We start from the raw sequence: 24,883 nt of genomic DNA, 5'->3' as shown, positions 1-24,883 counted from the left end.
CAGCGGGCTCCGGCCTGAATTCTTTAAAACAAATCACTCCGAACTCCTCAACCAGCATTCTGTGGTATCTACATTAGCTCAGCAAATGGAGCCGCTCCCTCTGGACCTCCGTTCCACAGAAATTGTGGTCATAATAAAACCCGTACACCTACCGGACCGCTCCTCATCTTGCACTATATGACTTCTAAACATTGAAGTTAAAACCTCGGCCAAGGTGCTAGCCAATCGTCTGCTCCGAATATTTGCTACTTGGTTACCCAGATCAGTCGGCATCATACCTTACCGCGCTAAGAGACACAATATCTGCCATAGACATAATGCACTAGTCTTGGCCAGTGGCGGCTCCTCCGCAATGGCAGAGGAGCGTTGCCTCACTACCTGGTTCAGAGCCAGCAAATATCAAATAAAATGTTGCCCTTACATCGTTTTACTTTACATTTGCTTAGCCAGTGGTGTTGGGAGAGGTAGGGCCTAGGTATAGGAGGGAGTAGGAGGAGTGCCAGTGCACTCCACTCAAGTGCACATATGTGTTTTGGCTGGCCATCTCATGCCTACCAAAACACACATGCACACTTAGATTTTCTCCAGCCCAGCTGCATTGAGCAGCCTGGCTGGAGAAACCCAACAGACTCCCTGGTCTGAGCAGGGCATCATTCCTGCCTACTCAGAACAATCCTCGCGCTGCTGTTTTAAAAAAAAATGTATAAGCCCCCCCGCACAACCTCTCCCACCTGCCTTACCACTCTTCATTTACGGCGGCCGCCGCTGGTCTTGGGTGAAAACTTGCCTGGGAAGCATGCTCTTCTTCTGGCTGATTTTCATAAGCCTTTGCTTCTATACACTGGGATTCTTTGTTCTATCTTCCGACTAAGCTCAATTTTGGCCCTAGACTTATCAGCAAAGACTGGCTTTTATATACCGACCTGACAGCACTAGTGTGAGCGGGATCTACCTCCTTATTCTTTCCTGGTATGCTCACTATTCATCCTCGTGATCGAGTTGGCTGAAACTAGATGTGTTTGTCAGGGGGCTGAAAGGGGCGCCAGAAATCTTCAATAGGATATCGTTATACGCAGCTGACATCTTAATATTTCTGCATGATCCAAAAGAATCTGGGCCTTGGGTCCTTAAGATACTTCACATTTTGGGTAGATTCCTGGGGCTCACTATTGACAAATCCAAGTCTTCGGTGTGTCCCATCGGCTCTAGAATGACCCACTAGTTTACAGATTTTAGTGGATGGCTTAAATACCTGCCCATTTATATTACAGGTTACCCACAGAGGACATTGGACGGACAAATGCAGCCCCAATTATAACAGCTGACCCGGGACCTTAGTTTATGATCCACACCACCACCTGTCTATTCTGAGCCACTCTTCCATCATTAAAATGGTCGTCCTGCTACACCTTCTATACCTCATGCAAAAGGAATCCTTCCCCCGCCAAACTCCTTGTTCATGAAAATAGTCTTGCACTTGTGGGACTTCCTGTGGAACCACCAATCTCAAAGAATTGCGCTATCTAATAGCTACAAGTTGATGTAGACCGGTGGCATTGCTGCTCCAGACACTGGCTCTTACTATAAAGCTTCCTACATTATGGTCATCAAAGAATGGTAGTTCTGTGCCACAGGAGACCCTGCGTTTGCATCGGTGAAACTGGCAATGAAAGAAACACCCCTATTACATCAGCATTATGGAAACCCTTCCCTTAAGTCCCTCTACCTGGCTGCAATGGTGGTAGTCCAGGTTTGGAAAAACAATTACAAAGTTCTGAGGCGGAAGGGATGCTTGACTAAAGAAATTCCCATGTGGTGCTGCTTTATATGTTAAAGTTAGAATCAATAACAATTTTGCATAAAAAAACAAAATCTAAGGTGATATCATTGGGATGTTTTAAACTAAAGATCACATATGTATGGTATAACAAGCAATACCTTTGGTGGGTTGAGCATACCTCTAGGGTAAAGTTCAAATGGATACCTTTGTTTGATTCTCTAAGGCAAAAATTAACCAAACTCAATAACTTCATCTGTAGCTTTTATCCCATCTAGGTCAAGGTTGTGCATTTTCTTTAACATAGAATTATACTCAGATCGGGTCTCTAGCACCTATGAATATAAATGCTCTCAAGCACTTAATCTGGACTCTCAACTTCCCTAAAACTCTTGTGATCTGATTTCAAAATTAATCATGCATGCATTTACTCTTCAATCCTCCTAGAAGGCAATTTGTGTGCCCTGTACTGCTTTCTTTGTGGCTTCTGTGGTGTCTCTTGAATTTGAGGTGACAGGACCCTTTTGAACCCTGACTGACTTTGTTGAACAGTGACATAAGTGCTTGGGTGTGAGTGACAGAATTCATGCGGTAGAATGTTCAGTTTAAGGGTGCACGCTGAGGAATAAAGACGCATAATATCAAGCTCAATGTGTAGTGTGATCCACTATATGTACTCAGACTGGGGAGGATGCTACAACTGGCAACGAGTAGGATTTCCGTAAACCCCACAATCCGAAGAAGCGAGAGTGCTCTCCTGGACAGTTTGCCATGGTCCAGCAAATTGCTCATGTGTGCCACATGTGCCTCAGTCGAAGTGAACATCTAAGGTAGGTGTATGTGGAGTAAAAACACCACTCCAACAACTGAAAGGCCTTTGAAAAAAACTTAAAGCCTAACCAAAGTTTCTTTGTCATTGGCTAGAAATTTGCAAATAAAGTTGAGACAAGAGATACTGCGCCACAGCCAAACACAGAGCCGTCATTTATGCAGTATGACAACCACAAAGGCAGCGATAACCAGGTACAGTAAAGTGCTAAAGGCAGGGATAGCAAAGTGCAAAGAAGCACTATTAGTGAAAACATTTCTAACCTCAAGAAAAGCTAAAGGCAGTAGAAACCAGGCACAGAAAGTGCAATAAGCAGTGACAGCCAGGTGCATGAGAACGCTGCAAGTAGAAGCAGATAAATACAGAGAATACAATTATGCGTACCAGAGCCGGAGTAAAGAAAGCCATCCTACCTCCGCACCAGGCGCTGCAACCTACATAGAAGCCCAGGGGTTGGTAATACGTAGCTGCTGATCCCTGAAGGGGACACCACAGAAGGTGCAGAGTGTGTTTCGCATGGCTCTAAAGTTGGTAAGAAGTTGAAAGGCTCCAATGAGAGAGAGAAAGGAAGACATACAAGTACAAATTGGCCACAATGAGCCTGAAGCCAGCATGTCACAAGGACTTACAGTTGATATGAATAGTGCAAGTCCAGGTGAACAGCAGATACTCTCGCCAGTAAGGTCCATAACAGGTTATGACGCCACCACATTTTTAAAAACACCTATTACCTTTGATACTACCAAAAAGCAAAATATTGGCAACAGATGGATGGCTGGTTTGAAACATTTAATGATTTCACTGACGCACTGCAAGAAGTAAATGACAAAAAGATCAAGAGATATCTGAAGAATGTAGCTGGTGAAGGGTTAAACGTGATAAATAACATACCACATGGTGGTGAAGTGACATATAGTCTAATCAAAGAGGAACTAAACACCAAGCTACATCCAATGCGAAATGTTGACTGTGAACGGTACATTTTCAGTCAGGAAAGGAAGTAACCTGTTGAAATGATGGATGTGTTTGTAGATGCACTTGATTCACTTATGAAGCATTGCAAGTTTAATGATGAAGAGGCCATGCGTCTCAGATGGTTGTCTCTCTGATTGCTTCAGAGGACAAATACTTAAAGAGACACTCAACCTGGAGCGACTACACATGTCTGCTAGAGCGGAAGAGCTGACAGGCAAGCAGCCCAAAACAAATTAGCACTGAGTGTGAAAAGCAAGCCGAAACACATGGTAGAAGGCCTAAAGTACTATCTCCAAAGAAAAAGAAGTTGTGTTTTTGATGGGGATTTTCCTTTACACATGAAGGTAAATGTCCTGCCATTGGACAGATATGTAAAGGACGTGGGAAAGAGAATCATTTTTGCAGTGGTGTGCAAAGTGAGGGAAAGATCAACTGCGTCACGTCGAGAAAACAAAATGGAGGCAGGATTAAGTGCGTCATGTCAAGAAAACAAAATAGATGCCAGCAGGTTCCAGAGATGTTCCAACCACACCCACAAGGCCAGGCAACAACATCAGTTGAGGCAAGTAGAAACAATGTAAATTGTCGTAAAATTCCTTGTTTAAAAGTTAGCCACCGTCATTGTCAACGACAGTGAGGAAGAGGAGTGTTTGATGTCAATGTCTACCACTGAGCGATGTGTGCATGTAGGATTAGCTTCTTGCAAGGAAGAGTGCACTCAAAATGAGATCGACAAGTGTAAGTGTGAAATGAATTTGAACACTGTCCCAGAATCACACTAAAGGTGAAAGGGTACTAGATACTCTTTATCATAGACAGTGGTGCATCGATAAACGTTATGCCAGTTGAAAGGTACAATGAACTGTCTCCAGTGCCCCGTTTAACCCTGTTGAAAACCAAAGTGTACTCATGCGCTGCTTTGACGCTCCTGCAAAGTCAAGGTTCATTTATGGCAACTTTGAACCATAAAAAGACTAAAGTACACGCACCAATACATGTACTGCAAGGCACTGCATCAAATGCATGTTTACTCAGTTTCAGCACTGATGCTGACATGGGACTAACTTCTGTTAACTACAACAGTTACGCCTACCATGTGGTGAATCAATTTCCAAACTTGCTTCATGAAATCAAAAGCCTTAAGACAATGAAAGTGCAACTTCACATAAACGAGGACTTCCGTCCTGTTGCTTAAAGACATCGTTGATTTGCGTTACATATAAAAGCCTTTGAAGAAACAAATTTAGTCCCTAGCCAAACATGATATATTTTTTTTTTTTTTTTTTTTTTTAAAGGACCTTTATTGTTGCAGCAAGGAAATACAAACGAACAAGTTACTTACCTTCGGTAACGATATATCTGTAAGAAACAGTAGTTAGTATTAGATTCCTTACCTTAGAATATCCCCAGGCGTCAGTCTGGATCCGGAAACTTTTGCGTAGCAGTACCCCTGCGCGTCGGTAGGCGTCGTCTGCAGGCGTCCCCTGCGGCTCCGCGTCGTCGGCATCGTGCGCCGTGATGACGTCGCTGGAGTATATAGACGCCGCCTCCGCGCGCTGACGTCCGTTCTTTGCACACAGCTTTTCCGCGCCAGAACACGCAGAGCCATGTGAGAACTAACACTGGTGCCATTTGAAACTAGGGCCCTGAAAGGGATGTCCTTAACCCTAGGTATCAGTTCGCAGAACGGGGAGGATGGGCGGGGCGGTAAGGAATCTAATACTAACTACTGTTTCTTACAGATATATCGTTACCGAAGGTAAGTAACTTGTTCATCTGAAAGAAACAGGTTAGTATTAGATTCCTTACCTTAGAATAGATACCCCAGCAATACCAACCCCGGTGGTGGGTCTGCGAACCAATACAATCCTACACCAGAAAGTCCTGGAGGACCGAACGGCCAAAGAAGCCATCCCTCCGGACTTGACTGTCCAGGCAGTAGTGCCTCGCAAAGGTGTGCAGCGAGGCCCACGTAGCCGCCTGGCAAATGTCCTGCAAGGGGACTCCCCGGCCCAGGGCAGTAGTAGCCGCCGTGGCCCGAGTGGAATGGGCTCTCAGCCCAACAGGAGGCTCCTTCCGAGCCAAAGAGTAGCATGCTTTGATGCACAGGACGACCCACCGAGAGATGGTTCGTTTCTGTACCGCCCTTCCCTTCTTCTCACCCACGTAGCCAACAAACAGTTGGTCATTCACCCGGAACTGGCGTGTGCGATCCATATAAAATGAAAGCGCACGTATTGGGTCCAGACGATGGAGCCGCTCTTCATCTTTTGAAGGATGCGGAGGCGGGAAGAAGGAGGGTAAGGTGATGGACTGCCCGATGTGAAAAGCAGAAACTACTTTGGGCAGGAAAGAAGGTCTAGTTCTCAGAACCACCTTGTCTGGATGAATGGACATGAAAGGAGGTTTGACAGAAAGAGCCTGGAGCTCACTCACTCTCCTGGCAGAGGTGATGGCAACCAGGAAGGCCGTCTTTAAAGTCAGGAGACAGAGAGGACAGGAATGAAGCGCCTCAAAGGGAGCGCACATCAAGAAAGTCAGAACCAGGTTCAAGTCCCACTGAGGCATCACGAACGGAACAGGTGGATACATGTGCGTGATGCCCTTCAAGAATCTCGTTACAATAGGGGACTTGAACAAAGATGGCTGATCAGGTAGCCTTAAGAAGGCGGAAAGGGCAGAAAGGTAGCCCTTGATAGTGCCCAGAGCAGAGCCCTGCTGGGCAAGAGAGAGAAGAAAGAGGAGAACCTCGGAGAGAGGGGCAGAAAGGGGATCCACAGCCTTTGCTGTGCACCATGCCACAAATCTGTTCCACCGGCAGGCGTATACCGACTTTGTGGAGGGACGCCTGGCTGCCAGAATCACATCACAGACTTCAGGAGGCAAGTCAAATGGCCTCAACTGTCGCCGCTCAATCTCCAAGCATGGAGGTGGAGACTGGACAGGTTCGGGTGGAGGACCGTCCCCTGCTGCTGCGACAGAAGGTCCTCCTGAAGGGGCAGGTGGATCGAGGGACCGACTGACATGCTGAGTAGCTCGGGATACCAGTACCTTCGAGCCCAGTCCGGAGCCACAAGGATAACTTGGGCCCGGTCGCGCCTGATCTTCTTCAGCACTCTGGGCAGAAGTGGTATAGGCAGGAAGGCGTACAACAGACCGCAACTCCACTCGCGCCGAAAGGCGTCGCCGAGCGAGTGCCGTCTTGGAAACTCCAACGCGCAGAACTGATGACATTGCGCGTTCTCTTCTGTGGCGAATAGATCTAACCAAGGCTCTCCTCATTGCAGAAAGAGGCCTTTCGCCACGCCCGAGTTCAGACGCCATTCGTGATCCACCGAGCACCGACGGCTGAGTTCGTCCGCCCTGGCGTTCAGAGAACCTGCCAGGTGTTGAACCGTCAGTCACGCCCTGACGTTCCAGCCATTGCCAGAGGCGCAGAGCCTCCTGGCAAAGGGTCCACGACCCCACTCCGCCCTGCTTGTTGCAGTACCACATGGTGGTGGTGTTGTCCGCGAACACCTGCACCACACTCCCGTTGACAAAGGGGAGGAATGCCTTCAGTGCTAGGCGAATCGCCCGCAGCTCCAACATGTTGATATGGAGCCGGGACTCCGCCGGAGACCAGATGCCTCTGATCTCCGCCTCTCCCAAGTGGCCTCCCCAGCCCTGGAGGGATGCGTCTGTCACAACTACGTGCTCCGGTTGGGGAAGGGAGAGGGATCTGCCTCTGACCCAATCGCGGTCCGTAAGCCACCACTGCAACTGTCTCGCAGTGCCCTCCGAGATCAGGACATGGTCGGATAGGTTGCCTTGATGCTGGGCCCACTGAAACTTCAGGTCCCACTGCAGAGCCCGCATCCGCCACCTGGCGTGATGCACCAGAAGGATGCAGGAGGCCATCAGCCCCAGAAGCTGCAGCGTCAACCTGACCGAGACCCGGGACAACGGCTGAAAGATGGGAATCAAAGCCTGTATATCCAGGACCCGCCGTTCCGGAGGATAAACCCGAAACTGCGCCGAGTCGAGAACCGCTCCGATGAAAAGGAGCTTCTGAGAGGGACACAGGTGTGATTTCGGCACATTGATGGAAAACCCCAGCTCGTGCAGGAGGTCTGCCGTCATCTGAAGGTGGTGGACGACTGTCTGGGGCGAGCCCGCCTTCAACAACCAGTCGTCGAGGTAGGGGAAGACTGAAACCCCTAACCGGCGCAGATGAGCTGCGACCACCGCCATCACTTTCGTGAACACTCGTGGGGCGCTGGTAAGGCCGAAGGGGAGCACGATAAACTGAAAGTGCTCGTGGCCTACCGTGAACCGTAGGTAACGCCGGTGGGCCGGCAGGACGGGGATGTGAAAATACGCATCCTGCAAGTCCAACGCTACCATCCAGTCTAGCGGGTCTAGAGCAGCCAAGACCTGAGCCAAAGTCAACATCTTGAACTTCTCCTTCCGGAGGAAGCCGTTGACGTTCCGTAGATCCAAGATAGGACGCAGGCCCCCCTTGTCCTTCTTGGGTACCAGAAAGTAGTGGGAATAGCAACCACACCCTACTTCTGGCCCAGGAACGCGCTTGATGGCCCCCTTGGCCAAGAGGGCCGTAACTTCCTCCTGCAGAAGTGTCAAGTGGTCCCCCGACACACGGTGGTTCTGCGGTGGCATGGCTGGAGGAGTGGTCTCGAAGGGGAGGGAGTAGCCCCTTCGGACGAGCTGCAGCACCCACCTGTCCGATGTGATAGTGCGCCAGCGGGAGTGGTGATGGCGAACCCTGCCACCCACTGGCGTCACATGGGCCTGAAAGCTCGGACTAGGAGGATTTGGAGGCTGCTGCGGGGGGAGGTGTGGCCTGACCTCGCCGCTGTCCCCGACCGCCACCACGGCGGAATCCACGGCCGCCACCGCGTTGAGAAGTGTTCTGCGGTGCGTGGCTGGCAGCACGTGTGGGACCGCCCCTTCCTTGGCCACGAAAGGAGCGAAACGAACCCGTTTGCTGGCGCTGGGTCGAAAGACCCAAGGACTTGGCCGTGACCCTGGAGTCCTTGAAGCGCTCAAGCGCGTTGTCCGCTTTGTCGCCAAACAGGTGACTGCCATCGAACGGCATGTCCATCAAGGCATTTTGGACATCCGTCGAAAAATTGGCGGATCTCAGCCAGGCGTGGCGACGAATCGCCACCGTCGTGGACATCGCTCTGCCCAGCGAGTCGGTCGTATCAAGACCACACCTGATGGAATACCTCGCCGCGTCTCGGCCTTCAACCATAGCCTGGCCGAGCTTGTCCCGTACCTCCTGCGGGCATTGCGGCAGACACTCCGCGACCGTATCCCACAGAGAGTGGGTGTAGCGGCCCAAGAGGCATGCGGTGTTGCAAGACCGCAGTCCCAGACTCAGGGACGAGAAGACCTTTTTGCCATACTGGTCGTACCTCTTAGATTCCCGGTCGGGCGGGGCAGACGGGAACGCGGATTGGGAAGTTGAGGCCTGGATCACCAGACTCTCAGGGGTGGGATGGGTGGACAGGAACTTAGGGTCGTCCGAACACGGACGGTGGCGCCTGGCAACGTTCCTATCAACAGGCGAACCTGAAGCGGGCCTGGACCACGTGCCCAAAAGAACGTCCGTCAAGGCTTCATTGAACGGCAGCAGAGGCTCCTGTGGGCATGACTGCGGTTTGAAGACCTCGGTGAGGATGTTAGGCTTCACTTTTGCGACGGGGAGCTCTAGGCTCAAGGCCTTGGCAGCCCTCATCAACACCACAGAATAAGCAGCCCCAGCCTCCGACGCCACAGTGGGAGGCGAGACAAAACCAGGGTTAGGAGATTCGTCCAGACCACTGGCATCACCCAAGTCACCTGTCCAGTCCACGTCGTACTGACACTCGCGTGACAGAGGGTCCTCAGACCCCTCCCAACCCTCTCCATAATCTTCATCATCACCATATACGGATTCAACGATGTAGACCGGCTCCTCGGGGTCAATGGGCCCCATCGGCGCCGGACTCGGCGTCGGACGACGCCGGTCCGACTCCGCGTCCGGAATTGGAGAGGGAACGGGAGTGGCGCCGCCCGGAGCCGGCGCCGGAGCCCCGACGCCGGCCGGAACCGGCGTCGGAGTCACGGCGCCGCCCGGAGGCGGCACCACGGGTTGCCCCGATGGAATCGGTGCCGGAGAGGCCGGTTGACCAGCCGGCGTCGACCCTGAAGGGCCCAGCGGCGCCGGGGCCGGAGCCGCCGGCGGCGTCGGGGCCGGAGCACCCGAACCGCTCGTGCCCCCGGACGGGACCACCGGGCCCGCAGGCGCCGTAGGCCCCGCCGGAGGAGACAGCGCCCTCATGGCCATGAGGAACTCCTCTACCTCCTCACGCGACGCGCCTTGCCCAGGGACCGGCGGGTATGGAGCAGGCAGCGTCGGCGACCCACGCGGAGCCGTGGGGGTGAGGCCACCCGAACCCCCGGCCGCATCGCGCGAGCGTCGGGGGGAGTCGGGGGTGCGATGACGACGCCCCGACTTCTTGTTTCGCTTACCTGAGGAACCGGAGGAATGGTGACGACTTCCGGAGCGCTCGTGGCGGCTCCGCGACCGTTCTCTCGACCGCTCCCTCGACCTCCGGCCGGACCGGGACCGCTCCCGACGCGGGGCCGACATCCGGAGCTCGAGTAGCTTGCGGGACCGCTCCCGCCTAGCCTTACCCGTCAAGGCCCGGCAGTCGACGCAGGACTCCACGTCGTGGTTGGCGCCCAGACACCGGAGGCAGAGTCGATGGTGGTCGGTGACCGACATCAGGCGGTCGCACCCGTCACAATTTTTAAAACCGGGCATCCTACCGGCACCTAAAGAGTTAGAGTAATCAAAAAACTTGGTCAAAAGACCGGAGTACTGCTCTTCGGATCTGCGCTAACTGGCGCGGAAAAAATAAGAACTGACGTCAGCGCGCGGAGGCGGCGTCTATATACTCCAGCGACGTCATCACGGCGCACGACGCCGACGACGCGGAGCCACAGGGGACGCCTGCCGACGACGCCTACCGACGCGCAGGGGTACTGCTACGCAAAAGTTTCCGGATCCAGACTGACGCCTGGGGATATTCTAAGGTAAGGAATCTAATACTAACCTGTTTCTTTCAGATATGGGCCTACAACCAGTCAGGCCGGCCGCTAAACAAGTCAGAAATAGAGCAATACATTTACAGAAAAAGACAGTGGCACGGAAATCAAAGTCTGAAGAGCGTCCAGGATAGAACACATATGTAAACTTCGACTATGAGAACAAGGATCCACGAAGGTCCATTTTACAACAAAGAGAAATAAAATAAAATCAATGCCGTACAGTCATACATGCTCCTACGAAAGCAAACAAAAAGCAGAAAACCCGCCAGCAGTGTAAATATATTCGAAGTAATGGGGGATAGGGCCTTTGGGTCAGGATAGTTATAAAAACACATACAGTGCAGTGCGAGCTACGCCCCATCCCCAAAGCGCAACACATTGTAGGAAACATAAAAGACGACGACATCGAAAAGAGAAAGACAAAGGGCCATAAAGACAAAGAAAGGACAAATCAACAATCCCATCCCCCTACCCCCCACCCTGCACAAGGTTACGGCCTACCCCCCCCCCCGCCACCCCCCCCCCAGCAGCGTGCCTGTCGCCCTAATTAAGAAAAACCCGAAATATAGAGAAGAAGAGAGAAAAAAGAAGAAAAAATGGTGGAGGAGGACCATCGACCCGCCCCCCCCCCACATCGCATGCAATAATCGTCAGACCGCAATGGTAGAAGGACTACGAAGAAAAAGTAATCATGTATAGCACAATCAATGATATCCCCGCTAATTGTCCCTTAGATCACCGTCAAACAATGATAAGCCCCACCATGTCCCAAATGATCTCCCCCTTGGCCTCTTCTATCCATAGTACCAATGTACATTTCGCTATCAAGCGGCATACAAAATAGCATGAGGGGTTCAAATGTTCCAGGAGAATCGGGAAGTGTCGTCGCTCCATCGGGCGTCAGCCACCAGTACCCCGCCAAAGACACATGGCGGAAATCTGCCTGTATCAACACCAACACCGATAACAACCTCCAGTCCGAACACAGTTTCGCCAACCATGGAAAAGGAATCACTCGATGCGGCAAGCGCTGAGACACTGCCGGGGCCGCCCAAAACACGGATCGACGCTGTTCCGTCACTCGCCGAGCAGATAAGGGCCCCAATGAGTCAATCACCTGCGCAACAGGTGTATCCACAGCAGTCTCATGAACCAAGGCTATCCGTGACTCCGCAGATTTAAACGTAGCGGAGGCATCCGTCAGTGACATAGAGGCAGGCAGATCGGCGCCTACACAGGAAGGAACCAAGCCTACGTGGAACGGCGGACCAACAATGGCGGCCATCCATCTTCCCAGTTCCCGGGCCTCCCGGATCAGGGTCATTTGCAGGGTTGTTAATGCAGCCAGGACATCTCTGAACGTGGGCCCTTTCTCATGATGCCAGCCCCCGGGACTCTCTTGTACAGCGGTTTCTCCGTCCGGGTGGAGGGGGCGGATAAGGGTGCCATCCGCCATCTTAGCCGTTACGGCCTCCTCCTTCTCTATCTCACCTCAGGACCGGGCCCCACACCAGGATGCAACGGGATTCACAGGCGGACCCCAAAAATTAAAGCAGGCATCTCAACGGAGGGTCACCAAAGGGCTATACAAATTCTCTGCCGCTCCCGGGGAGGCACCCGTCAGCCTCGGGAGAAGCTGTTAATGCCCTGGCATCACACTGAGGGGGGGGTCGAAGATCATGGTTTCCCTCCGGTCCTGAGGTATCGCACTTCCCGCAAAGCAATCTGCTATTCGGAGGAGGCCGGCACTGTCGTCGTTGGCCGGCAGATCTCAGATTCCCGCTGACCGACTCCCCTCCGCAGCCAGAGGCCGCTGTTGTTGCAGTCGGGGCCGGATACTCCTCCCACTCGAGATCCCGGTCTCGGCACAGTAGAGGCCGCCAAACAATCGGGGCATTTCTTCGGGTCTACCGCACGGAGAAGCACCAGGAGCAGACGGTAAGTGAACAGTGTCCTTCGCCTACTTAGATATGCCCAAACATGACATAATTGAGCGATCCACTGGTCCAAGGCCATAAGTGTCCCCCATAGTGGTAGTGCCGAAGAAGAATAGTGGGGGACCCGTGAGCATCTACGTTGATTTGCACCAAGAGAACAAGGTGATTGAAAGACCTAGACATCCAGGTCACAACACTGCTGACATGATTATGCATTTGAATGGAGCTAAATTATTTTCTCGCCTTGATTTGAACAAAGGGTATCACCAACTCGAACTGGAAGAAAATTGCAGGTACATTACTATCTTTTCAACTCAAGTTAGGTTGTTTAGATATAAAACACTTAGTTTTGGGGTACCCTTAGCTACATAATACAGCCAGTTATAAATGCTTTTAATTACAGTGATGACATATTCGTTTTTGGGGCCACAAGAGAGAACATGATAAAGCACTCAGACAAGTGTGTTGTTTATTAGCTGATGCAGGTCTCACCTTAAATGCAGAAAAGTGTGATTTTCAGAAAAGAAAGCTCAAGTTCTTCAGTCATATTTTTTCTGATGGGGGAATCACTTCAGATCCAAATAAATTACTAGCACTGTCATCCACTTCTCCCCACAAGATGTAACTATTCTGCTATCCTTTCATGGTATGGCCAGTTACGATGCAACCCTAACTAGATGTACCTAAGTGTACCTAGCCTTTATGTGGGTGTGAAGCCAAGAATCCCTCTAGGATTAAGTCAACCCCATTACCTGAAGTAAGAGACTGTGGGACCCTGTCTTGGTCTCGAGATAGTCAGCACGCAAAGGATGTTAGACGACTGCGAGCTGGCGGGTCTGCGTGCAGGAACCTCAGCGTCTCATATCAATTGTGTCGCCATGGAAGTCCTTATTCTCCTTTCACTACCTCAGCAAGATATGGTGTATATATACCCATAGTGGTACCCTCAGGGGATATACGTTGAGGTGTCACAACGGACTAGGATAACAGAAGGAATGGCGCTCGTACATAGTTATTATGCAGGAGATGGTAGCCCTGCTGAGTTTCCAAGAATACTCATGCATAATGGATGAGGCTAGTTTTCAGGGAAACCCCTACATCCTGTAAGCAGTGCCGTAACTGGGTAAAAGGTCAGTCCCAAGAACTGTTATGTTGTGTAATGATAGGGGAGAATATAGGTGAAAGGTTAGGTAACTCCCATAGCCTATATTGGGGCACCTCTATGGAACATAACACTACTCATGACAGAGTCACTGAGCGATTAGATGGTATTTTTGCAACTTGGGGTGTTCTTCCAATTTTGAAATATGACAATGGCTCGCCTTTCCATAGTCAAGAATTTAAACATTTTATCACTCATCTACATGTCAAAAATCAGAAAAGGACAACTCTCTGGCCACAGGCGAATGGTGTTGTCTGAAGATTTATGAGCACTCTCAAGAGAGTACATTAAGAGAGACTCTTCGTATTTCAAGCACCTGTCTTTTCCGCAGCCTAACATGACAAGATCTGGGTGTTTGATTTGTGTACCAAAATGACTTATTGAAGAGTTGTGATGTATATATGTATTATTTGTACTTTTTATTTAACAAAGGGAGAGATGTAGTGTCTTGTGAGTTAGAGATGACGGGACCCTTTAGGTCCCTGACAGACTCCATAGAACAGTGTCGCAAGTGCTTGGGTGTGGTGATAGCTGTAGAATGTTCAGTTTACGGTTATACGCTGAAAAATAAAGTTGTGTAATATCAAGCTCCGAGTGTGGCCTGATCATTTACATGTACCTGGGCTGGGGAGGATGCTACAGCTTTTAGAGATGGTTTTCAGACCTTATTGGCTTTAAGTATACCGTGCACAGGTCCTAATGTTAGTACATTTTCTAGGGTTACCTGGAGGATCAGAGATAGTTTAGCATACCGTTACATAAGGAAGAAGGGAGATGGTAATTTCACTTTTTGGAGTCAAGCTTATTTGGGGAAGGCTACATATTGCCCATTTAGGGGAATGTTATGTATGTTAAATGCTGCACTGTATGAATTAACTCATCAAAGTGACAGTAAGTTGAATATAATGAATTATTATCACACTGGTGTGTTAAGGCATTTCGGTTTTTGCTTTTACATATTTTTCATGGCTATGATGGCCACAAAAACTATTTATGACTACAAGGGACACTAGCATGCCGGAATTCCCATGATAGTGGATATGACTTCCGAAAATATGAAAGTTTGATGTAAAAGTACAAACCACAGTCTGGTTAATTTTTGCACCTTTCCAACAAAGGTTATTCCTTCCAAGCTAAATATCCCCTTTAATAGTAGTGGGGAAGTTAAGATAACTTTAATGAGAGCTAAGGACATCTGCTTGCTACTCTAAGATTTTGTACTGTGGGATCTGCAGTTCATTTTGAGGCTTGAGGTGTGAAATAATTATTTTTTAAATGTTTGCCCCAACCATGACATTGAAAGATTAGGCTTCTATTATCTCAACAGCAGGGGGAGAGGAGTTGGCCTAACGGCTAGGGCGCTCGACCTCGGACCTGGAGGAACCGGGTTCGAGTCTCGGTAACGATGCCAAAACCTCCTGTGATTCTGGGCAAATCACTTAATCTCCCCGTGCCTAAAATGAATGTAACTGGAAAACGTAAAAATGTAACGTAACTGGAAAAAATATGTAAAGCGCTCTGATACCTGATTCGGTTCGGGTCTAGTTCGCGCTATATAAAACTCTGCAAAAAAAAAAAAGAAAACAGCACAGTTTACTTATCCGTTAAAACTGGTTGCCACTTCAATTGCTTTATTTTGAATAATCTGTTTCTAAGCAGAAATATAAGGCCAATAGTGCCTTTTCAAAGTTTGCCCTCAGCCAAGCCTTGGTCATCTGCCTCTACCAGATATTTATTCAGTTTAGTCATCATTTCAGATTCTGTAAGAATTTCTTTCATGGCTCAGGGCGTATTAAGATTAAGATCATATATAAAAATAAATAACTTTTCAAATGATTCTTGAAGGTTTTGTATTAATCTGCAATGAATCATATTTACCTAACTGTATCTCAAAAATTTAGATTTTGAGGTAGCTTGAGATTCTGTCTGGAGTCTTCCTCAACAATTTAAGTGTCCAGTTTTCCACCTATTTTTCTGGGCTGCATGACCAGGACTGCCTCCTTTGGCCATTTTTCAAGTGCCTAGCCTATCCTCTCCTGTGGACGCCTTAAACATTGAAATTAGTCTAGTTCTTATCCTTCTTGGGGGTAGGTCTTTAATGTTTCTCTTTGGCTCCTGCAGTTAAGAATCACAGTTGGCCTTACTTGTCAGCCATTTTTAACACAAAAATTCACCTCACAAGTTACCACACCATTGCATACTTTTTTCTAATTTCCTTACGAGACTCCACAGTATTTTTATTATTCTAAAATCATTTTAGGTGGAAATAAAATAACATCAATCAATTAAATCCTGCTGGAGAGGGTTTTTCTCAATATACATATGTGAAGAGGGACTGCAGAAGTTATTATGATCGACGAGCTATGTACACAACTGCTACCACAAATTAGAAGACTGCTTAAAAGATCGCTAAATATTTTCTAGGAGCAATGATGGTCGAATTTACATCGGCATTGGTACAGGAACACCTTATCTCCATCTGCAGGAATTCAAATGGCATCGTCAAACAATGTGATGGTCGCCCATGGTGTGAAATTAGTTTGCTCACTAAGGTCGGAAACTAGTGGTTGTATTTTGCACCTACTGTGCACTAGTAGGATTTGGACTCACTGAAACAATAATAACACGCCAAAGTGAACTGATCTTTGCCCAACAACAATGCTAAGGAAAATCGCTGATGGAAGAGCGTGCGTTGCTCTCGCTCTAATTTACTGAGAAGCAGGAGCTCATTTGTCTTTGATAGGGAAGACTTAATGAGGTAAGAGGGATTTCAGCACTAGAGTTGCCTCCCACAGAACACTGTACAACCCTTCATTGTATTGCAAAAACGTTCACACAAATTGGAGCCAAAGTTTAGTTTGCTCGTTTGACTCGGACAATAGAATTTGATTGAAAATGCGCATTAGTCTTTCACAATTAAATCTAACACATAAAGGAACAAAGGGCAATTTGTATAGTGGCATTATAACTTGCAAAATGTTACACAAATCAAAAACAAGAAAAAGTAATTCATAATATTCTTACCCTCACATATCTATCGTTGAAGAGGTACCACTTATCATCTTCAAATGATTTTATCTCTGACGTATAATGACCACTAGTAAGTCCACCGGAATGGTGGCAAAGCGCAAAGAGCTCGTACTCAGCAGAAGCCTAGAATGTTGAACAAGTCATAGATCAACTTCTTAGCAGCACTATGCAGAGTAGTAATTAATGTTAAGAGCAAAAATATTCTGTTGATCCCTGGCTTTGATGTAATCAAGTCAACAAATGTTTACCTAGCAGTATACATCTCAAGAAATTACACATAATTTAAGTCCTTCTACTTTTTCTGTAAACATGATTTCTAATGTACTCAACATAAATCTTCTGTCTTAAACAAGAGTCGAATCATGAGGCTGTTTGGCGTAAAGGTGCAACATGGAGCTACAAACCACTTCTGAAGAAATTGCCTACTGCACATGTGATGTCCAGAACTCAAGGGCCTAAACCAAGTGAACTGAAAAAGCTCCAATGGCTCTATCATGATTGCCAAGGACATTCAAATGAATTAAACTAGGTTCCTGTTAGATTTGGGGGACTCTAGTTGGCGCAGGTAGGTACTTGTGACAAATAGGGGCCCTTGCCTCTAGTCGGGGTAAGGGGGTACACTCCTAAAATAACCCCAGCTCAACCCTTGGTAGCTTGGCACTAGCAGACAGGCTTATCTCAGAGGCAGTGTGTAAAGCATTTGTGAGCACATACAGTAACCCAGTGACAACACTACAGATGGACACCACACAGTTGTATATTAAAAATAAGTATTCTTTAGAAAGACTTCACACAAGACCCCAAACAACAAAAATCCACAATACTATACTTAAAATGGTAGTTTTAGCTTAGTTCAGTTTAGTTCTCCAGATGCGACACTTTGCGTCAATATACCTTACAATGCGTTGCGCTTCCACAACAAAAGTGTTGCAGCAATGGAAATGCGGCAAAGTTCCGTTGCAAAGAAATAAAGACGTGAAGATCTTCCAGATGCGGCACGCTACTCCGATGATGCTAGAAGTCTCGGATCGATGCGTCAACTGCAGCAGCGACACCCTTGTATCAACGGCAACAGCCTCGGCTGTGGCAATCTTCTCCGACGTTTGCGAGACGCTTCCTCGCAATGCGACAACTACAGCGGCGACATCCAAGATACGATGGCAGCAGCTCCGACGGCGGCACGCTTCTCCGTGGATGCGAGACACTTTTCTTGATGTGGTGCAGTGCGACAGCTACAGCGGTGACATCCAACATGCGACGGCAGCAGCGACAGCGACACGCTTCCTCTTCGTTGCGAGAAGCTTCTCTCGATGCGGTGCAATGCGCCAGCTACAGCGGCGACACCCTCCTTCAGAGTTGCGACGGCAGCGGCTGCAACAAGCTTCTTCCTCTTGAATCGCGCTTCCAGCTCCTTGCGACACTCAGTCCCTCAGAAGGCCCAAAACAGCAGCAGGCACTTCCAAAGAACTCTGGGGAGATGGGGTCTGAAGTCTGTTGTCCCTGAGACTTCAGCAGGAGGTAAGCTCTGTTCCAAGCCCTTGGAGATCCTTCACTAGTTGAAAATAAAGCACACAAAGTTTGTTCTCCTTTCTTTGGCAGTCAGGCAACCACTGCAGGCCAATCCCCCAAGCAGCACTTCAGCTTAGGGATAGTCTCTCCTCAGTTTCTTCAGGTTCCTCTCCTCAGCAAAGGTTTCTTCTTGTAGTCCAAAAGAGATCTAATTTCTTGGGATCAGGGTCCCAATATTTATACCCCAAACTCCTTTGTCCTGTGAGGGCAGAGGTGCCTTTGCCTTGTCCAAGGCCAGTTCTGGAGCGCTCTGTTTACATGACTCCTTCTTTCCTTTCACAGTGCAGAGCAGAAACATCAGACGCCCCACAGAAGGTGGAGCCAGCATTGTGGAGGGAAAGCACAGCCCTGGAGCACTTTGTTGACATGATTCCTTCTCTCCTTTCACAGTGCAGGGCAGAGACATCAGAAGAACCACAGGGGGTTGAGCCAGCCCTCTGGGGGGCAGGCACTATCCTATTCAGGTCCCAGGTGCAACTCCTTCCTCCCATCTAGATGCTGATCTCTCTATTCACCACTGGGCGGCCTCACCCTGTCTCCTGGAATCCCCTAGCCCTGTCACTCAAACTCTAGACAAGGAATACACAACCTAGCAGAGGCAGGTTTGGATAGTTAGACAAGAAAATACCTACTTTCTATACGTGGTATTTTCAAACACAGAATGTTAAAAGCAACTTCATTAAAAGATGTATTTTATCATTCTGAGTTCAGGCATACTAAACTCGAATTTCTGCCATGTTCCCTGAGTCAGTTAGGATTATATAATGTAATAATCTAACTGCCCATTCTGGCCTATGGAGAACAGGTAGCCTTGCAATAGTAAAAAACGAAAATGGCTGTAATTCACTACTATGACATGCCACACACACCAGGGCATGTCCTACCTTATACTTATAATACACCCTGCCCTTGGGCCTACCATAGGGGTGTCTGATATGAAGGAAAGGAAAGGTTTAGGGACTGGCAAGTGGGTAAACTTGCCCAGTCAGCATGGCAGTACCAGACTGCACACAGGCTCTGCAATGGCAGGCCTTAGACACATTTTACAAGGCTGCTTCTGTGGGTGGCACAACCATTGCCGCAAACCCACCAGTAGCATTTGGATTTACAAGCCCTGGGCACTCTCAGAGCACTGTACTAGGGTCTGACAAGTAAACCAAACAAGCCAATCATGGAATCACTAATCCATACATTAACTTACAATAGGGAGAGCATATGCACTTTAGCACTGATCAGCAGCGGTAAAGTGCCCAGAGTCATAAAACCAACAAAAACAGGTCAGACAAAATACAGGAGGAAGGCAAAAAGTTCAGAGATGACCCTGCAAAAAGGGCCAAGTCCAACAGTTCCAGAATTCAAAAGTGGCAGACTCTTCTGACAGTGGGAGTGATGAAGATACACGCTGGAACAACCATAATACTGCTGGATGAAAAGAGTTTACATTTTACACACAAAAGGGCTGAATGACAAAACAAAAAGGGAAAGTTTTTCTAGAAGATTTCCCACACAATAATTATAGAGGTAATCAACAGATATTTACCAAAAATGGTAATTAAATACACGTTAACCCTAATTTTGCCCTTCTTAGGTAAGGATAGCTACACTGTAACTATGAACAGTCTGACTCTCCTAAGGGTTGATTGAAAGTCAGCAGATTACAGATATCAAGGCACAGACAGACTGGAGTATGTTTGAATGAATTCATTTAGAATTCAGCCTTGTTAGTATACCAGCAAATATTGGGTTTTCCGTCACTAGAATAGTTTGTGAATAGTAGACATACAAGAGGAAAAATATACTGATTAACGTAAGTAGATGTATGCCTGGGTAGTGTAACAAGGACTACAACTAGATTCAGATGACCATCCCGGAACTCAAGAGTGTTAAAACTCCAGGGCCAGAGGGCTTCCCTCTCGAATACTATTCTAAATTTCTAGACACTGTCACCCCACATGTCCACCGCCTATAAACAGACAGGGAGAAACACGGGTTCTTTCCTCCAGAGCTTTACCCTGCAACTACCGTAGTCTTCGACATATCGCACCACCCTCTGGTGAACTATGCCTCCTATCGCCCTATCTCCATAATTAACACAGACATCAAAGTAGAAGCTAAAATCCTGGCAGCTAGGCTGCAACGGTCCTTCACTCCTTGATCCACCCAGATCAGTGCAGCTTTATGCCTAACAGAAGAACCAGACATTGTATCCGTTGTGATTGTGGCACTTGCTAACATTAGCAACATTAAGGAGGTGGCAGCCTTATTGCTCATCAACTGCGAAAATTCTTTTAATGCCATTGATTGGACGTATTTTGAGTCGGTGCTGCTCCATATGGGTTTTGGCCCGCCCCCTTCGCACTTGTATTTGATGCCTGTGGTCCCCATTTATGGCCTGCTCTCCTGTGAATACTCAATCCGTCGTGGGACTTGACAGGTGTGTGTCCGGTCTCTGCTCCTCTTCTTCCTCGCAATTGAATTCTTAACCAGTGTGATCCGTTGCGAGGCCCAGATGCGGGGCTGGAGATGGAGTAGGATGCGGGAGGACAAGACTGCGTTATATATATGGATGATGTCTTCCTCTTCCTAACTGACCCTGCATTGTTGGGCCTGAGCTTCCTTGAAATCCTTTAACTTTTCGAAGAGGCCTTGGGGTCTCTGAGTCAACAAAGGGATGTCCCTTCTGATACCTTTAAACTGTATAACACGTCACGAGTGGCAATCTGACATACCAATCTGCCATCTGAGCATCAAGTACTTAGGGGTCCATATAGCAAAGTCCCGGAGCGGACTAAATCTTGTCCCCTTCTTAAAGGGACTAAAACTAGACCAGCCACCTGGAACAATCTCCCTCTTAACATCCTGGGCTGCATTGCATTGATCAAGATGATGATACACCCCACGCTTTCTTTATATTCTGCAGAACTTCCCGCTCCAATCCCCCAATATCTGGTTCACTGAGTTGGCTGGAGTGCTCAGATCATTTCTGTGGCGGGATCATCCCAGTGCATCGCTCAGGTTTAGTGTTGTCACAGGGTGTATGATGGCAAGGGGGATGAGCGCAGTGGTGATCCACCTATATTACTGGGACTCTCACCTTTCCGGTTATCAATGATTAGTTAACTGGTGATTGGAGAGACCCGTGGATCAGCTCAAGCTGTCAGGCCTTCGTTTTGATGGGGTGATATATCACATGTACGGTCGGCTGGTCCCCTTCTGTGTCCCAGAGGTTACCAGAGTAATATTCATTGTGTGAAGTGCAGACAATAGTTTCACCAGCAGGGATGGGTGACTGACCTAACAAACCCCTCTTTGGAGGGGACGTTGGCTAGATCATACGGCATGGTTGGAGGGCTAATTGGGATTACAGTGATGGGCGATGTATGGCAGATCTACAAACATACTCAATTCCAAAAAATACCTGCATCTGAGACATGCCTTTGGTCAATACCGCACTAGTTTAATAGACTTACCCGATTTTAGCCCACTGGAGGTGCAATTGTTGATGGGGAGTCTGGGTAGAGGGTATGTCTCCCAGATATAACGCTCTCCAGTCAGTAATGTCCCAGTGACACTGTAGCCACTTAGACGGAGATGGGAGGGACAGGTAGGAGAATTGGAGGAGGTGGTTTGGCGTTAGTTGTGCATGGCGGCCCGGGTGCTTGTGATGTCTGCAAGGCTTAGATTAATCCAATTACACTATCTCCTCTTTCATTCAATGCCACTCCTATTTGCTTCCCCGGCTCAAGCTGAGACAGGACAAGCCCAGGAACTAATAATGGCAATGCCGTTCGCCGGCAATTTTATTTCAGAGTAGACTGGGTCGGCCAACTCGAGGACACTGGGTGGGGGACAGGGCCTTGCTGCATTATGCAGTCAGGAGACCGCGGCCACTGTACATGTTTTACGCCCCTTCCGTCAGCGTGCCTCCTGCAGGTCCACACGGAGGGTTCTCTCTGACTTGGGATCCACTCATTGCCGACGGACACTGCCCCAGCCCTACAGTACAGCAGAGGCACTGGTATATCAGGAAAGATAGTATAACTGCTTAACAGATCTGGAGCCAAGCTGCAGATCCCGCGTTCCAACTCGAAAGATTTCAGTCAATGAACAAATGACTGCAGTTCTATAACTAAGCATCTGTGGACAGGCTCAGATGAACCAATCCAGTTTGACTCAAAGCGGCTACAGGAAGACCTGGGAAATAGCACACAGGAGAGAGTTTAAATAAGTTATTGAACTCATAACGAATATGTGCTGGGTGCAAAGTTCCATAAGAATTCCGATGTTCAAATCTTGAACATATTCGTAATGTGTGATAATACTTTGTAAGTTCCCATGCGCCCCTGACTTTCAGACCGTATTATTTCCGTTAGATCATTTTGGCGCGGGCACCAATTACATTCCATGGGTTCCTTGTTACTTCTTTTATATTTTTATATTGCACTTGGTAATTTTTCAGATAGATGTGCATCGATCAGTTGCATTGACTCACATCTGAGAAAAAGTATCCCAAGCCCAGGACCGGTGAACACCTTCGCTGTTCTTCACTGCCGCTCGCCGCTTTCTTTGATGTTTGTTTCCTTTTCCATACTACCAACTTACTCTCCCCAACACAGGCTCTGATCCTGTGAGGTGCAGGAACTGCTTTATTTTCAAGAAACATGTTGTCATTTCCCTGCACAGCAGTTCAGTTCCAGTACTGCTCCTATTGTAGCGCCGGCTAGCACAAACACCACTTTTCTAAAGTAGACCTGCAACATGTCTGAACTGGCTAGAAGTGTTTAGCTGGGGACTGACTGACAATTTTGTGGCCATCTGTACATGTGTGTGGGGAAAAAATGAAGTCACCATGGGCCTACCTATGTGCACTGGCCTGTGTATCTGGGTGTGCCTGAGTGAGAGAGGGAGAAACTGTTGTGTGTATGTGTTCTTCCGTTTAATGCTGTTTCCACATTTGTTATTTGCGTTTCACTGGTTTTCTGATGGTGTTTGTTTTCCTGCTCACACTAGAGTAAATGCAATGCAATAGGTTTCACATTTAATCTTTTTTTTAGCAATTGCCATATTAGATTACAATGCGTTTTATTTATGTTTTACAAAAGAAAAACAAAACAAAAAAGCAATGTCATTTACAATGTCAATAGCTCAAAATAATGTCAGTGCGAGACCTATTACATTGTAAATGCTTGTTGCATGTTGTGGCGAAATGGACAAATTCAAACGTCCTCAAGGACACGGGAAGGGCTGATCGCCCTTTTACGTCTAGACAGTCAAGGTGAACCCAGAAAGAAAAGGGTGAGATATGGCAAGTAGATATGCAATGTGAAGAGGAGAGCTGAAATGGAGAAGACACTGCAACAGTTTGCAGTACAGCATGGATATGACTGGATCTGTGGAACAAATTGACTCTAGTGATGACAGGTTCTTATGTTGTTGATTCAAAGAAGTGGCAGGATATACTCGTCAACTAACCATGTCAGAAAGTAATAAAAAGGACACATTTGTTTGCTCACCTTCTACGTTTGTGGCTTGCAGACGGGGTAGGATCCTGACATGCTGTGCTGTGAAAAACCAGAAACTGAGAAGTCTATAAGGTAGCATGCCACTCCAAACCTGCCCGTACTCTTCATGTGAAATTTTAAATGAAATTTGAGGATTTCTATGAAATAATTACTAGCACTCATTTGCCCACAGGACCAAATAGAGAAATATTAGGTGTTATAAATAAAAGATACCCTCTTGGTAAGTAGGAGCTAGGTGGGCAGTTCTTGTAGAATAACAGGTTGTAGGTTTATTGAAGAAGTTATAGCTTAGGTTACAGGTTAGAAATGACATAGTAAATACCCCACCAGCAGCAGCATCCTCACTGCTCAGCCCACTCTCTTTAACTGACCATTCTACAAGCACTCATCACCAGTCCATGGCATCAATCATGGCTGAACACCTAGGAACAGGGAATCTATGGAGAGGATGCATTACAACTAACAGCAGGATATAACAGTAGGAAATCCACTAAGTAAATGTCAGTAAGTTTCCAACTGAAGGCCTAATAGGAGAAGCAACGAAACCTGTATGGTTAATGAAACATTGAACAAGTCTTTCCTTAGGATGGCATACATTTTAATCAGGATCCCCCTACTTGTCTGTAGAGCAACCCCCCATACATTAAATTTCAATTCTTAATTCATAATGGTGGGCCTCTGCAAGAAAGCTGCAAATGTTCGCACTGCTGAATGGATGGTTGGGCAAAGCAGAACTGATCAAGGGGATCAACACCCTAACCCTGAATCCTCATTTTAAAGTGGACAATCCCAATCTGATTTCAACAATGACTTAATTATCAGAAAATACATATGGATATTAAATATGTTAAAATATGGGAAACAAAAAGGAATGTAATACATTTCAAATACCGAAAACCTTTACTGTAAGACTACAGGGATCAGAGCGCCTACGTTTCAGTTTAATGTAGATCAAGAGGCACAAAACCGGCCCTTGAACGG

At 47.8% G+C, this 24,883-nt stretch overlaps 1 protein-coding gene across 2 annotated transcripts in view; it reads right to left on the bottom strand.

Annotated features, from left to right (window-relative positions):
- LOC144791492 (ubiquitin carboxyl-terminal hydrolase 47-like) overlaps positions 1-24,883 on the bottom strand; it is a 340,820-nt gene that overhangs the window by 89,897 nt on the left and 226,040 nt on the right. For both annotated transcript variants that reach the window (XM_078666187.1, XM_078666188.1), the window contains exon 9: positions 16,806-16,934. In XM_078666187.1, the coding sequence (XP_078522313.1) occupies positions 16,806-16,934 (129 nt within the window). The remainder of the gene's footprint in view (positions 1-16,805; positions 16,935-24,883) is intronic.

The sequence above is a fragment of the Lissotriton helveticus genome, chromosome 11 (genome assembly GCF_964261635.1).
Source record: "Lissotriton helveticus chromosome 11, aLisHel1.1, whole genome shotgun sequence".
Taxonomy (NCBI): Eukaryota; Metazoa; Chordata; class Amphibia; order Caudata; family Salamandridae; genus Lissotriton; species Lissotriton helveticus.
This window is presented reverse-complemented; position numbering and strand designations above follow the sequence as displayed.